The sequence below is a fragment of the Nerophis lumbriciformis genome, linkage group LG20, assembly GCF_033978685.3.
Source record: "Nerophis lumbriciformis linkage group LG20, RoL_Nlum_v2.1, whole genome shotgun sequence".
NCBI classification, from domain to species: Eukaryota; Metazoa; Chordata; class Actinopteri; order Syngnathiformes; family Syngnathidae; genus Nerophis; species Nerophis lumbriciformis.
In genome coordinates this window covers 1,533,464-1,550,391 of record NC_084567.2, presented here as the reverse complement: position 1 = coordinate 1,550,391, position 16,928 = coordinate 1,533,464, and the positions used below count along the sequence as shown (strand labels likewise).

At 38.7% G+C, this 16,928-nt stretch overlaps 1 protein-coding gene across 3 annotated transcripts in view; it reads left to right on the top strand.

The window, feature by feature from the left end:
• Positions 1-16,844, top strand: part of LOC133619140 (formin-binding protein 1-like) — a 56,158-nt gene extending 39,314 nt beyond the window's left edge. For 2 of the 3 annotated variants that reach the window (XM_072915313.1, XM_072915314.1), the window contains 2 exons: positions 16,048-16,215; positions 16,334-16,844. In XM_072915313.1, the coding sequence (XP_072771414.1) occupies positions 16,048-16,215; positions 16,334-16,362 (197 nt within the window). In that variant the 3' untranslated portion in view covers positions 16,363-16,844. The remainder of the gene's footprint in view (positions 1-16,047; positions 16,216-16,333) is intronic. The other variant, XM_072915315.1, reaches the window with a different exon arrangement.
• Positions 16,845-16,928: the final 84 nt, after the last annotated feature.

Sequence of the window (16,928 nt, the reverse complement as noted above, 5' to 3'; positions counted from 1 at the left end):
GTGTTATAATGAAGACAACACATGACGTAAGTGTCCATATTAGCTATATTAGCCTACTATCAACATGACTTTAAAAGTCTTATATAAATGTTATGATGAAGGCAACACATGACGTAAGTGTCTATATTAGCCTACTATCAAAATGACTTTAAAAGTCTTATATAAGTGTTATAATGAAGACAACACATGGTGTAAGTGTCCATATTAGCTATATTAGCCTACTATCAAAATTACTTTAAAAGTCTTATGTAAGTGTTATAATGAAGACAACACATGACGTAAGTGTCTATATTAGCCTACTATCAAAATGACTATAAAAGTCTTATATAAGTGTTATAATGAAGGCAACACATGACGTAAGTGTCCATATTAGCCTACTATCAAAATGACTTTAAAAGTCTTATATAAGTGTTATAATGAAGGCAACACATGATGTAAGTGTCCATATTAGCTATATTAGCCTACTATCAAAATGACTTTAAAAGTCTTATATAAGTGTTATAATGAAGGCAACACATGACGTAAGTGTCCATATTAGCTATATTAGCCTACTATCAAAATTACTTTAAAAGTCTTATATAGGTGTTATAATGAAGACAACACATGATGTAAGTGTCCATATTAGCTATATTAGCCTACTATCAAAATGACTTTAAAAGTCTTATATAAGTGTTATAATGAAGGCAACACATGACGTAAGTGTCCATATTAGCTATATTAGCCTACTATCAAAATGACTTTAAAAGTCTTATATAAGTGTTATAATGAAGACAACACATGATGTAAGTGTCTATATTAGCCTACTATCAAAATGACTTTAAAAGTCTTATATAAGTGTTATAATGAAGACAACACATGATGTAAGTGTCCATATTACCCTACTATCAAAATGACTTTAAAAGTCTTATATAAGTGTTATAATGAAGACAACACATGACGTAAGTGTCCATATTGGCTATATTAGCCTACTATCAAAATGACTTTAAAAGTCTTATATAAGTGTTATAATGAAGACAACACATGACGTGTCTATATTAGCCTACTATCAAAATGACTATAAAAGTCTTATATAAGTGTTATAATGAAGACAACACATAACGTAAGTGTCCATATTAGCTATATTAGCCTACTATCAAAATGACTTTAAAAGGCTTATATAAGTGTTATAATGAAGGCAACACATGATGTAAGTGTCTATATTAGCCTACTATCAAAATGACTTTAAAAGTCTTATATAAGTGTTATAATGAAGACAACACATGACGTAAGTGTCTATATTAGCCTACTATCAAAAGGACTTTAAAAGTCTTATATAAGTGTTATAATGAAGACAACACATGACGTAAGTGTCTATATTAGCCTACTATCAAAAGGACTTTAAAAGTCTTATATAAGTGTTATAATGAAGACAACACATGACGTAAGTGTCCATATTAGCCTACTATCAAAATGACTTTAAAAGTCTTATATAAGTGTTATAATGAAGGCAACACATGATGTAAGTGTCTATATTAGCCTACTATCAAAATGACTATAAAAGTCTTTTATAAGTGTTATAATGAAGGCAACACATGATGTAAGTGTCTATATTAGCCTACTATCAAAATGACTTTAAAAGTCTTATATAAGTGTTATAATGATGACGACACATGATGTAAGTGTCTATATTAGCTATATTAGCCTACTATCAAAATGACTTTAAAAGTCTTATATAAGTGTTATAATGAAGACAACACATGACGTAAGTGTCTATATTAGCTATATTAGCCTACTATCAAAATTACTTTAAAAGTCTTATAATGAAGGCAACACATGATTTAAGTGTCTATATTAGTTATATTAGCCTACTATCAAAATGACTTTAAAAGTCTTATATAAGTGTTATGATGAAGGCAACACATGACGTAAGTGTTTATATTAGCTACAATAGCCTACTATCAAAATTACTTTAAAAGTCTTGTATAAGTGTTATAATGAAGGCAACACATGATGTAAGTGTCTATATTAGTTATATTAGCCTACTATCAACATGACTTTAAAAGTCTTATATAAGTGTTATAATGAAGGCAACACGTGACGTAAGTGTTTATATTAGCTACAATAGCCTACTATCAAAATGTCTATGTGTCGCAGGCTTAAGCAAATCTTTGTTGGCAGAAATGTCGAAATTTTAACATTTATTCTACACATTTTTACAACATTGGAAAACATTAGTAAATCAGAGGCAACTCAGAAGGTGAGATAACTCCTGGAAATGTGTCCAAGTTAAAGGAAATGGCAGGCTGTCTTAGGTAATGTTTGCTGATAAATGATTTACAAAGAGGATAAAAGTAAAGGAAATTAAATGAGCTCAAATATAGCTACAAACGAGGCATAATGATGCAATATGTACATACAGCTAGCCTAAATAGCATGTTAGCATTGATTAGCTTGCAGTGACAAAATATGCCAGATTAGCACTCCAACAAGTCAATAACATCAACAAAGCTCACCTGTCATTCACGCACAGTATAAAACTTTTGGTGGACATAATGCATACTTGCCAACCCTCCCGGATTTTCCGGGAGACTCCCGAAATTCAGCTCCTCTCCCGAAAACCTCCCGGGACAAATTTTCTCCCGAAAATCTCCCGAAATTCAGGCGGAGCTGGAGGTCGCGCCCCCTCCAGCTCCATGCGGACCTGAGTGACGTGTTTTCCCCTACCGTAAAGCAGTTTGTCTGCCGTAAACAGCAATGTTGTGACACTCTTAAACAGGACAATACTGCCATCTAGTGCATTTGATGAAGGCACTTTTGTGCGTGCCACACATCAATGCATCATCAGTTCGAAAAATAGTGACAGAGAATAGATGGACAATTCAACCCTTAACTCAACAATGAGTAGATGAGTGTTGTGTGTGTATATGTGTAAATAAATGAAGACTGAAATTCAAGTATTTCTCTTATTTATTTATACATATATATATATATATATATATATAATAAAATAAATATATATTTATAGCTAGAATTCACTGAAAGTCAAGTATTTCTTATATATATATATATATATATATATATATATATATATATATATATATATATATATATATATATATATATATATACATAAAATACTTGACTTGGTGAATTCTAGCTGTAAATATACTCTTCCCCTCTTAACCACGCCCCCAACCACACCCCCCCCCCCCCTACCCCCCCACCTCCCGAAATCGGAGGTCTCAAGGTTGGCAAGTATGACATAATGAGACAAAGAAGGAGTGGAAGATTGTACATGTAAACAAACAGTCCACACTATGGTGAGTTCAAGAACCGCTGAAATGAGTAGGACAAAAGGATGTTGACCAAATAGTGTCATCAGTGAAGCAAACACACTCACATATTCAACAGTGCTAGTTCTAACAAGGTTTGTGTCGCGTTTGTTCCCAAACAAAAAACATACTAAAACCAAAAGAAATGTCAATGCCGTTGTCATGGCAACACAATCTCAGCAGTCAATGCGCACACCTGGGAATTTTCACCTTCCTCAATACTCATTTGACCAAAATGTTTCTATTTAACTCAGCATGATTTGCTTCAATAGTAAATTAAAAGTTTAAAAAGTATATCGGAAATGTTATTGGAGTTTGTTTTATACAATGTAAAAAAAAAATTAAAAAGTAGTTTTACGGTAAAAAAAGAAAAAAAAAGAAACTGGCATCACAGTCGTCGGAATAAAATTGGTATAGTTTTTCAAATTTCAAACAACAAGTGTAGATTTTAACGGTAAAAAATAAGCTCAGTTGCCAGTGTTGTACTGTAAAAATAACAGTGGTATAGTCTTTCAAATTTACAGTAATGCACGGCCGTAGAATTTACAGTAAAAAAAAACAAAAAAACTTGCAGCTACGTCACCATAATTTGACCCTAAAAATAAAAGTGGGTTTAATTTACAGGAATGGTCAGAATTGAACCGTAAACCAGTGACAGTTTAAAAAGTCTGTGGTAAATGTTACTGGAGTTTGTTAGCTTCTTTGATACGATGTAAATATAAATGAATAAAAGTAGTTTTATGGTAAAAAAAAAAACTAGCAACACAGTCGTCGAAATTTTACAGAAGAAATAAAATTGGTATAGTTTTTCAAATTTCAAACAACCGTAGATTTTAACTGTAAAAAAAAAAAGCTCGGTTGCCAGCATTGTACTGTAAAAATAACGGTGGTATAGTCTTTCAAATGTACAGTAATTCATTGTAAAAACAAGAATTTACAGTTTAAAAAAAACTAGCAGCATAATTTTACCCTAAAAATAAGTGTCAGGTTCATCTATTAAACAGACAAGGAAGCAAGGAATTAAACAGAGACAGAATTCAATTTGGCTCAATGAGGAGAAACGCGTAGACCTGCACCCTTGTACGGTGTCTCACCACGCTCTGACGAAAGATTGTATTTGGACTTTCCCTGATTACATGGCAACAGCTGTTTCTAAGGGAAGGGGGGTCGTAAACAGCCGTCGCCTTTGGTTACAAAACAGTTCAAAGAAAAGGTGCCTGGAGCGGGGTCGGGTGCTGCTTCCTCTCTGCTTTGTAGATCTCGGGTCAAGACAAAATCTTCCTGTGGATTACAATACATCAAAGAAACCCACACCTTCATGTCGCTTCCCATCCTACACAGTGGAGTTTTACAAGCCTTTTGATTGGTAAGATCAAAGACAGCTTTTGTCTGCTCGCCGGGAACTCATTGAAACACAAACTTTTGTGATAACTTAGATACAATTATTCTGACAATAAGATTTAAGATCACTGTGCTTCAAAATTTTTCAGCACAGAAATGACATTTGAGTTTCGTCTGCCGAGAGGTGACGATACATTCCAAGAAGAACATCTATAACCATATCAAAACAGTATTATGAATATGAGCACAGATAACAACTATTGTACAAGAACATCAGTGTTGTGCAGCCTTCAAGTATATCAAACAAACAATATTCGTATTAATATTCTTAAATATGACGGTAGAGCATACTTGCCAACCTTGAATTCGAGAGATGGGGGTAGGGGGGGTGTATATTGTAGCGTCCCGGAAGAGCTAGTGCTGCAAGGGATTCTGGGTATTTGTTCTGTTGTGTTTATGTTGTGTTACGGTGCGGATGTTCTCCCGAAATGTGTTTGTCATTCTTGTTTGGTGTGGGTTCACATTGTGGCGCATATTTGTAACAGTGTTAAAGTTGTTTATATGGCCACCCTCAGTGTGACCTGTATGGCTTTTGACCAAGTATGTGTTGCATTCACTTGTGTGTGTGTGTGAAAAGCCGCATATATTATGTGACGGGGCCGGCACGCTGTTTGTATGGAGGAAAAGCGGACGTGACGACAGGTTGTAGAGGACGCTGAAGGCTTCAGTGAAACCTGGTATTGTACCATTCTGTCTCGCTGGTCCTTTTTACTCAACATACAGGTAAAAGCCAGTAAATTAGAATATTTTGAAAAACTTGATTTATTTCAGTAATTGCATTCAAAAGGTGTAACTTGTACATTATATTTATTCATTGCACACAGACTGATGCATTCAAATGTTTATTTCATTTAATTTTGATGATTTGAAGTGGCAACAAATGAAAATCCAAAATTCCGTGTGTCACAAAATTAGAATATTACTTAAGGCTAATACAAAAAAGGGATTTTTTAGAAATGTTGGCCAACTGAAAAGTATGAAAATGAAAAATATGAGCATGTACAATACTCAATACTTGGTTGGAGCTCCTTTTGCCTCAATTACTGCGTTAATGCGGCGTGGCATGGAGTCGATGAGTTTCTGGCACTGCTCAGGTGTTATGAGAGCCCAGGTTGCTCTGATAGTGGCCTTCAACTCTTCTGCGTTTTTGGGTCTGGCATTCTGCATCTTCCTTTTCACAATACCCCACAGATTTTCTATGGGGCTAAGGTCAGGGGAGTTGGCGGGCCAATTTACAACAGAAATACCATGGTCTGTAAACCAGGCACGGGTAGATTTAGCGCTGTGTGCAGGCGCCAAGTCCTGTTGGAACTTGAAACCTCCATCTCCATAGAGCAGGTCAGCAGCAGGAAGCATGAAGTGCTCTAAAACTTGCTGGTAGACGGCTGCGTTGACCCTGGATCTCAGGAAACAGAGTGGACCGACACCAGCAGATGACATGGCACCCCAAACCATCACTGATGGTGGAAACTTTACACTAGACTTCAGGCAACGTGGATCCTGTGCCTCTCCTGTCTTCCTCCAGACTCTGGGACCTCGATTTCCAAAGGAAATGCAAAATTTGCATGGTTGGGTGATGGTTTGGGGTGCCATGTCATCTGCTGGTGTCGGTCCACTCTGTTTCCTGAGATCCAGGGTCAACGCAGCCGTCTACCAGCAAGTTTTAGAGCACTTCATGCTTCCTGCTGCTGACCTGCTCTATGGAGATGGAGATTTCAAGTTCCAACAGGACTTGGCGCCTGCACACAGCGCAAAATCTACCCGTGCCTGGTTTACGGACCATGGTATTTCTGTTCTAAATTGGCCCGCCAACTCCCCTGACCTTAGCCCCATAGAAAATCTGTGGGGTATTGTGAAAAGGAAGATGCAGAATGCCAGACCCAAAAACGCAGAAGAGTTGAAGGCCACTATCAGAGCAACCTGGGCTCTCATAACACCTGAGCAGTGCCAGAAACTCATGGACTCCATGCCACGCCGCATTAACGCAGTAATTGAGGCAAAAGGAGCTCCAACCAAGTATTGAGTATTGTACATGCTCATATTTTTCATTTTCATACTTTTCAGTTGGCCAACATTTCTAAAAATCCCTTTTTTGTATTAGCCTTAAGTAATATTCTAATTTTGTGACACACGGAATTTTGGATTTTCATTTGTTGCCACTTCAAATCATCAAAATTAAATGAAATAAACATTTGAATGCATCAGTCTGTGTGCAATGAATAAATATAATGTACAAGTTACACCTTTTGAATGCAATTACTGAAATAAATCAAGTTTTTCAAAATATTCTAATTTACTGGCTTTTACCTGTATATGTCATCCAAAAGAACTTGTGTGTTGTATTCCCTGAGAGGAAGACTGATACCAAGTCAGTATGAAATATTGCAGGACGCTCCTTGGCACCTGAGCACCGAGTCGGCGCCAAAGAAGAGCGCCTGCTGTCTTACAAAGAAAATAAGAGCCAGTGTTCCATGTCTTTATTTATTCATGCCAGTCTGTCACGTTTGTGGACTTGGCTCATGAACAAATGATGATGGGAGTGTAGCGGAACAGTGGGTGTGGCCTAGCAGAACAGTGGGTGTGGCCTAGCAGAACAGTGGGCGTGGCCTAACTCCACTCCACAACACACTTTGCCAGAGAATAAGATGTGATCCGCTTTGTCGCCATTAAAAGTGAAAGAGTGTTGTCATGCATTCACTTGACGGCAATAAAGCTTTTATTGTGGCAGAACTATTGTGTAAAAATATGTGAGTCTGTCATCACATTCATGTAATTTGTGTGTCTGTATCTCAATCTGTGTGTCTGTATTTCGATTTGTGTGTGTTTTAATTTGTGTGTCCCTATTTCAATTTGTGTGTTTTACTGGTGTCCGTATTTTGATTTGTGCGTGTGTGTTTTAGTTTGTGTGTCCGTATTTCGATTTGTGTGTATGTGTGTTTTAATTTGTGTGTCAGTATTTCAATTTGTGTGTGTGTTTTAATTTGTGTGTCTGTATTTCGATTTGTGTGTGTGTGTGTTTTAATGTGTGTCTCCGTATTTCGATTTGTGGGTGTGTGTTTTAATGTGTGTGTCTGTATTTCGATTTGTCTGTCTGTATTTGGATTTGTGTTTTAATTTGTGTTTGTATTTCGATTTGTGTGTGTGTTTTAATTTTTGTCCGTACTGCGATTTGTGTGTGTGTTTTAATTTGTGTCTGTATTTCCATTTGTGTGTGTGTGTGTGTGCTTTAATTTGTGTGTCCGTATCTCGATTTGTGTGTGTGTTTTAATGTGTGTGTCTGTATTTGGATTTGTCTGTCTTTCTGTATTTGGATTTGTGTGTGGTTTAATTTTTGTCCGTATTTCAATTTGTGTGTCTGTATTTCCATTTGTGTGTGTGTGTGTGTGTGTGTGTGTGTTTTAATTTGTGTGTCTGTATTTGAATTTGTGTGTGTAGTTTAATTTTTGTCCGTATTTAAATTTGTGTGTGTGTTTTAATTTGAGTGTCTGTATTTCGATTTGTGTGTGTTTTAATTTGTGTCCGTATTTCCATTTGTGTGTGTTTTTTAATTTGTGTGTCTGTATTTCAATTTGTGTGTGTGGTTTAATTTGAGTGTCTGTATTTCGATTTGTGTGTGTTTTCATTTGTGTGTCCGTAATTCGATTTGTGTGTGTGCTTTAATTTGTGTGTCCATATTTCGATTTGTGTGTGTGCTTTAATTTGTGTGTCTGTATTTCGATTTGTCTGTCTGTATTTGGATTTGTGTGGGTGGTTTAATTTTTGCCTGTATTTCAATTTGTGTGTGTTTTAATTTGTGTGTCTGTATTTGGATTTGTGTGTGTTTTAATTTGTGTGTCTGTATTTGGATTTGTGTGTGTTTTAATTTGTGTGTCCGTATTTCCATTTGTGTGTTTTTTAATTTGTGTCTGTATTTGGATTTGTGTGTGTGGTTTAATTTGTGTCCGTATTTCAATTTGTGTGTGTGTTTTAATTTGAGTGTCTGTATTTCGATTTGTGTGTGTTTTCATTTGTGTGTCCGTAATTCGATTTGTGTGTGTGCTTTAATTTGTGTGTCCATATTTCGATTTGTGTGTGTGCTTTAATTTGTGTGTCTGTATTTCGATTTGTCTGTCTGTATTTGGATTTGTGTGTGTGGTTTAATTTTTGCCCGTATTTCAATTTGTGTGTGTTTTAATTTGTGTGTCTGTATTTCGATTTGTGTGTGTTTTAATTTGTGTGTCCGTATTTTTCGATTTATCTGTTTTAATTTGTGTGTCCATATTCCGATGTGTGTTTGTGTGAAAAAAGTAAGGAAAAAAAAATCTGTCCGTATTTCGATCTGTGTGCGCGTAAAAAAAAAAGTGTGTGTATTTAGATTTGTGTGAAGCAGGAACCTACATTGTCTGTCTTTTTAAACTGCACTTTTGTGACTTGTGTGTCCCACCTAAACGTGTAAAAAGACTTGTCTGGTGACATATAGAAATATAATATAATATATTATAATATAATAAATATAATATAATACAAGACTTGTCTGGTGACATACAGAAATATAATATAATATAATAAATATCATATATAATATAAGACTTGTCAGGCGACATGAAGAAATACAATATAATATAATATAATAAATATAATATATAATATAATATAAGACTTGTCTAGCGACATATAGAAATATAATATAATATAATAAATATAATATATAATTATAATATAAGATGTGTCTGGAGACATATAGAAATATAATATAATATAATATAAGACTTGGCCTTTACTCCCCACTAGTGGGCGCCATGCACCCACTCATGTTATTGCGTGGTGAAGACACCACATTAAACTGGCAATGACAAAGCTAAGTGGTCACATGACTGCTAACTTACTTGAAGAAGACACAAATACTACTAAGTTACTACTAAGTTACTACTAAGACATGAACTTGTACTTACAGCAAGTGATGCAGAGTCCACAGAATAACACTAGTGGGTGCAAGGCGCCCACTAGTGGTGAGTAAAGGGAAAGGCAAGGTCAAGTTGCAGACACACAAGTCTTTGTACACGTTCAGATCGCTGCACGGACACACAAATCCTACACAGAAGTGTAAAAAGACAGCCAATCTGGGTTCCTGCTTCACACAAATCTAAATACACAAACATACACTTTTTTTTTTTTTACACACACACACACACACACACACACAGAGATCTAAATACAGACACACAAATTAAAAGACGCACAGATTGAGGTACATGTAACAGGGTCAATTATGTCATGCACATATAATGTTGTGTTATTGTTATAATCACACAAAATGTGTAAATGACATGAAAATACCTGAAGGTTGTTTGATGTTTTGTCAAAATGTGGAACCATGGTCTCGTTGTGTCCCTCCTACTGCAATCATTCGTGTGACACCTGCCCCTTTATACGTGTTGGACACACCTTTCTAGCATGTCAACATGAGAGGTTGGCGTCCACAGAAAAGTGTATTTATTGTCTCATTAGGAACTTAAGTTCAAGGTTTTACTGAAGTCTCAGGAGACCAAGAATGATACAATACCAGGTTTTACTCAAGCCTCAGGAGACCAAGAATGGTACAATACCAGGTTTTATTGAAGTCTCAGGAGATCAAGAATGGTACAATACCAGGTTTTACTGAAGCCTCAGGAGATCAAGAATGGTACAATACCAGGTTTTACTGAAGTCTCAGGAGATCAAGAATGGTACAATACCAGGTTTTAACTGAAGTCTCAGGAGACCAAGAATGGTACAATACCAGGTTTCACTGAAGCCTCAGGAGATCAAGAATGGTACAATACCAGGTTTTACTGAAGCCTCAGGAGACCAAGAATGGTACAATACCAGGTTTTATTGAAGTCTCAGGAGATCAAGAATGGTACAATACCAGGTTTTACTGAAGCCTCAGGAGATCAAGAATGGTACAATACCAGGTTTTACTGAAGTCTCAGGAGACAAAGAATGGTACAATACCAGGTTTTAACTGAAGTCTCAGGAAACCAAGAATGGTACAATACCAGGTTTTACTGAAGCCTCAGCAGACCAAGAATGGTACAATACCAGGTTTTACTGAAGTCTCAGGAGACCAAGAATGGTACAATACCAGGTTTCACTGAAGCCTGGGGAGACCAAGAATGGTACAATACCAGGTTTTACTGAAGTCCCAGGAGACCAAGAATGATACAATACCAGGTTTTACTGAAGCCTCAGGAGACCAAGAATGGTATAATACCAGGTTTTACTGAAGCCTCAGGAGACCAAGAATGGTACAATACCAGGTTTTACTGAAGCCTCAGGAGACCACGAATGGTACAATACCAGGTTTTTACTGAAGTCTCAGGAGACCAAGAATGGTACAATACCAGGTTTTACTGAAGTCTCAGGAGACCAAGAATGGTACAATACCAGGTTTTATTGAAGTCTCAGGAGATCAAGAATGGTACAATACCAGGTTTAACTGAAGCCTCAGGAGACCAAGAATGGTACAATACCAGGTTTAACTGAAGCCTCAGGAGACCAAGAATGGTACAATTTCAGGTTTTACTGAAGCCTCAGGAGACCAAGAATGGTACAATACCAGGTTTCACTGAAGCCTCAGGAGACCAAGAATGGTACAATACCAGGTTTTATTGAAGTCTCAGGAGACCAAGAATGGTACAATACCAGATTTTACTGAAGCCTCAGGAGACCAAGAATGGTACAATACCAGGTTTTACTGAAGCCTCAGGAGACCAAGAATGGTACAATACCAGGTTTTATTGAAGTCTCAGGAGACCAAGAATGGTACAATACCAGGTTTTACTGAAGCCTCAGGAGACCAAGAATGGTACAATACCAGGTTTTAACTGAAGTCTCAGGAGACCAAGAATGGTACAATACCAGGTTTTACTGAAGCCTCTCCGACCAAGAATGGTACAATACCAGGTTTTACTGAAGCCTCAGGACACCAAGAATGGTACAATACCAGGTTTTTACTGAAGTCTCAGGAGACCAAGAATGGTACAATACCAGGTTTCACTTAAGCCTCAGGAGACCAAGAATGGTGCAATACCAGGTTTTACTGAAGCTTCAGGAGACCAAGAATGGTACAATACCAGGTTTTATTGAAGTCTCAGGAGATCAAGAATGGTACAATACCAGGTTTCACTGAAGCCTCAGGAGACCAAGAATGGTACAATACCTGGTTTTTACTGAAGTCTCAGGAGACCAAGAATGGTACAATACCAGGTTTTACTGAAGTCTCAGGAGACCAAGAATGGTACAATACCAGGTTTTATTGAAGTCTCAGGAGACCAAGAATGGTACAATACCAGGTTTTATTGAAGTCTCAGGAGATCAAGAATGGTACAATACCAGGTTTTAACTGAAATCTCACGAGACCAAGAATGGTACAATACCAGGTTTTACTGAAGCCTCAGGAGACCAAGAATGGTACAATACCAGGTTTTACTGAAGCTTCAGGAGACCAAGAATGGTACAATACCAGGTTTTACTGAAGCCTCAGGAGACCAAGAATGGTACAATACCAGGTTTTACTGAAGCTTCAGGAGACCAAGAATGGTACAATACCAGGTTTTACTGAAGCCTCAGGAGACCAAGAATGGTACAATACCAGGTTTTACTGAAGCTTCAGGAGACCAAGAATGGTACAATACCTGGTTTTTACTGAAGCCTCAGGAGACCAAGAATGGTACAATACCAGGTTTTACTGAAGCCTCAGGAGACTAAGAATGGTACAATTTCAGGATTTACTGAAGTCTCAGGAGACCAAGAATGGTACAATACCAGGTTTTACTGAAGCCTCAGGAGACCAAGAATGGTACAATACCAGGTTTTACTGAAGCCTCAGGAGACCAAGAATGGTACAATACCAGGGAGAATGGTACAATACCAGGTTTTACTGAGGTCTCAGGAGACCAAGAATGGTACAATACCAGGTTTTACTGAAGCCTCAGGAGACCAAGAATGGTACAATACCAGGTTTTAACTGAAGTCTCAGGAGACCAAGAATGGTACAATACCAGGTTTTTACTGAAGTCTCAGGAGACTGAGAATGGTACAATACCAGGTTTTTACTGAAGTCTCAGGAGATCAAGAATGGTACAATACCAGGTTTCACTAAAGCCTCAGGAGACCAAGAATGGTACAATACCAGGTTTTACTGAAGCCTCAGGAGACCAAGAATGGTACAATACCAGGTTTTAGTGAAGTCTCAGGAGACCAAGAATGGTACAATACCAGGTTTTAACTGAAGTCTCAGGAGACCAAGAATGGTACAATACCAGGTTTCACTGAAGCCTCAGGAGATCAAGAATGGTACAATACCAGGTTTCACTGAAGCCTCAGGAGACCAAGAATGGTGCAATACCAGGCTTTACTGAAGCCTCAGGAGACCAAGAATGGTACAATACCAGGTTTTACTGAAGTCTCAGGAGATCAAGAATGGTACAATACCAGGTTTCACTGAAGTCTCAGGAGACCAAGAATGGTACAATACCAGGTTTTACTGAAGCCTCAGGAGACCAAGAATGGTACAATACCAGGTTTTAACTGAAGTCTCAGGAGACCAAGAATGGTACAATACCAGGTTTTTACTGAAGTCTCAGGAGACTGAGAATGGTACAATACCAGGTTTTTACTGAAGTCTCAGGAGATCAAGAATGGTACAATACCAGGTTTCACTAAAGCCTCAGGAGACCAAGAATGGTACAATACCAGGTTTTACTGAAGCCTCAGGAGACCAAGAATGGTATAATACCAGGTTTTAGTGAAGTCTCAGGAGACCAAGAATGGTACAATACCAGGTTTTAACTGAAGTCTCAGGAGACCAAGAATGGTACAATACCAGGTTTCACTGAAGCCTCAGGAGACCAAGAATGGTACAATACCAGGTTTTACTGAAGCCTCAGGAGACCAAGAATGGTACAATACCAGGTTTTAGTGAAGTCTCAGGAGACCAAGAATGGTACAATACCAGGTTTTAACTGAAGTCTCAGGAGACCAAGAATGGTACAATACCAGGTTTCACTGAAGCCTCAGGAGATCAAGAATGGTACAATACCAGGTTTCACTGAAGCCTCAGGAGACCAAGAATGGTGCAATACCAGGCTTTACTGAAGCCTCAGGAGACCAAGAATGGTACAATACCAGGTTTTACTGAAGTCTCAGGAGATCAAGAATGGTACAATACCAGGTTTTACTGAAGTCTCAGGAGACCAAGAATGGTACAATACCAGGCTTTACTGAAGCCTCAGGAGACCAAGAATGGTACAATACCAGGTTTTACTGAAGTCTCAGGAGATCAAGAATGGTACAATACCAGGTTTCACTGAAGTCTCAGGAGACCAAGAATGGTACAATACCAGGTTTTAACTGAAGTCTCGGGAGACCAAGAATGGTACAATACCAGATTTTACTGAAGTCTCAGGAGACCAAGAATGGCACAATACCAGGTTTCACTGAAGCCTCAGGAGACCAAGAATGGTGCAATACCAGGTTTTACTGAAGCCTCAGGAGACCAAGAATGGTACAATACCAGGTTTTAACTGAAGTCTCAGGAGACCAAGAATGGTACAATACCAGGTTTTTACTGAAGTCTCAGGAGACCAAGAATGGTACAATACCAGGTTTTACTGAAGCCTCAGGAGACCAAGAATGGCACAATACCAGGTTTTACTGAAGCCTCAGGAGACCAAGAATGGTACAATACCAGGTTTTATTGAAGTCTCAGGAGACCAAGAATGGTACAATACCAGGTTTTATTGAAGTCTCAGGAGACCAAGAATGGTACAATACCAGGTTTTACTGAAGTCTCAGGAGACCAAGAATGGTACAATTTCAGGTTTTACTGAAGCCTCAGGAGACCAAGAATGGTACAATACCAGGTTTTATTGAAGTCTCAGGAGATCAAGAATGGTACAATACCAGGTTTTACTGAAGTCTCAGGAGATCAAGAATGGTGCAATACCAGGTTTTACTGAAGCCTCAGGAGACCAAGAATGGTACAATACCAGGTTTTATTGAAGTCTCAGGAGACCAAGAATGGTACAATACCAGGTTTTACTGAAGTCTCAAGAGACCAAGAATGGTACAATACCAGGTTTTAACTGAAGTCTCAGGAGACCAAGAATGGTACAATACCAGGTTTTACTGAAGTCTCAGGAGACCAAGAATGGTACAATACCAGGTTTTATTGAAGTCTCAGGAGATCAAGAATGGTACAATACCAGGTTTTACTGAAGTCTCAGGAGACCAAGAATGGTACAATACCAGGTTTTAACTGAAGTCTCGGGAGACCAAGAATGGTACAATACCAGATTTTACTGAAGCCTCAGGAGACCAAGAATGTTACAATACCAGGTTTACTGAAGCCTCAGGAGACTAAGAATGGTACAATTTCAGGATTTACTGAAGTCTCAGGAGACCAAGAATGGTACAATACCAGGTTTTACTGAAGCCTCAGGAGACCAAGAATGGTACAATATCAGGTTTTATTGAAGTCTCAGGAGACCAAGAATGGTACAATACCAGGTTTTATTGAAGTCTCAGGAGATCAAGAATGGTACAATACCAGGTTTTACTGAAGTCTCAGGAGACCAAGAATGGTACAATACCAGGTTTTCACTGAAGTCTCAGGAGACCAAGAATGGTACAATACCAGGTTTTTACTGAAGCCTCAGGAGACCAAGAATGGTACAATACCAGGTTTTACTGAAGCCTCAGGAGACCAAGAATGGTGCAATACCAGGTTTTACTGAAGCCTCAGGAGACCAAGAATGGTACAATTTCAGGTTTTACTGAAGCATCAGGAGACCAAGAATGGTACAATACCAGGTTTTACTGAAGCCTCAGGAGACCAAGAATGGTACAATACCAGGTTTTAACTGAAGTCTCGGGAGACCAAGAATGGTACAATACCAGATTTTACTGAAGTCTCAGGAGACCAAGAATGGTACAATACCAGGTTTTACTGAAGTCTCAGGAGACCAAGAATGGTACAATTTCAGGTTTTACTGAAGCCTCAGGAGACCAAGAATGGTACAATACCAGGTTTTACTGAAGCCTCAGGAGACCAGGCCTCACAGTGCAACCATAGCATCAGCAAGCCAGGTCTAAATCCAAACAAAAAGAGAAAGAGGCGCAGCTGCTTCTTCAAAACAGTTAAGGAACTGGCCAAAACAGCTCTGTGAGCCGACAAACGGGACAAAACAAAGAGTTTACTAGCGGACATAAGAGACACACCCCATGGAAAAATACTAGCGGATATAAACATGACTATGGATGACATTCTCACACAACCCTGGTGGCTCACGAGAAGGCGCCTTGGCTGCTGCAGGTCAGAACGAAGGCACGCTGTCCATGTTGGAGGGGGAACTACTTTCTGTGGTGGAAGAAGACAAAGGTGACGGCTGGACCAGAGTCCGTAGGAACTTGGAAGAGGAAGGATACGTGCCCACCTCCTACATCAAGGTCTTCCTGGAATCCAACGCCAAAGGTGCCAAAGGTGCCAAAGATCACATGACTTCTACCTGACCTTTTTGTTGTGTTCCTAACACGAGTGTGTGTGTGTGTGTGTGTGTGTGTGTGTGTGTGTGTGTGTGTGTGTGTGTGTGTGTGTGCAGGTTTTGTGCAGACAAGTCGACTTGTGTAAGGAGGCGTGGGTACAGGAAGTGAGGGTGTTGAAGACACCAGATGGACGCAACACGCCGGGTTACCATGGTGATTGTTGCTGCGGCGACCGTCAACGTCTTTAGAGTGACACGATGCCCCCGCCTGTGTCGCTGCCGTGACAACACACACACACACACACACACACATGCACGCACTGCCAGTGAGGAAGTGGGTAAAAAAGGAAAAGTGTGTTTTTACATTTGTGCTGTCATGCACGAAAACGTCGACAGGATGTCGGAGAAACATTAAAAAAAAAAAAAAAGGGAACCTGTCCTCCATATTTAACCCGCTTGTTGTCGTTAAATGTATCATCTTTCCCTTTATTGTTTTGACCCCCCCCCCTCCGCACTTCCTGTGTGTGCCATCTTTCAAAATAAAATAACCCCGATGTGTGTGCGCGCGGGCGTTTGCAACAAAATACCTAATTGACATGGAGTAGTAAAAGTTTTATTGTGAAAATCACACGACTCCTGCACATTATTTTGACTGACATGTTCTATGTGTTGTGATTGGATGATGACGCGGTGATGTCATCACGGCGCCGGG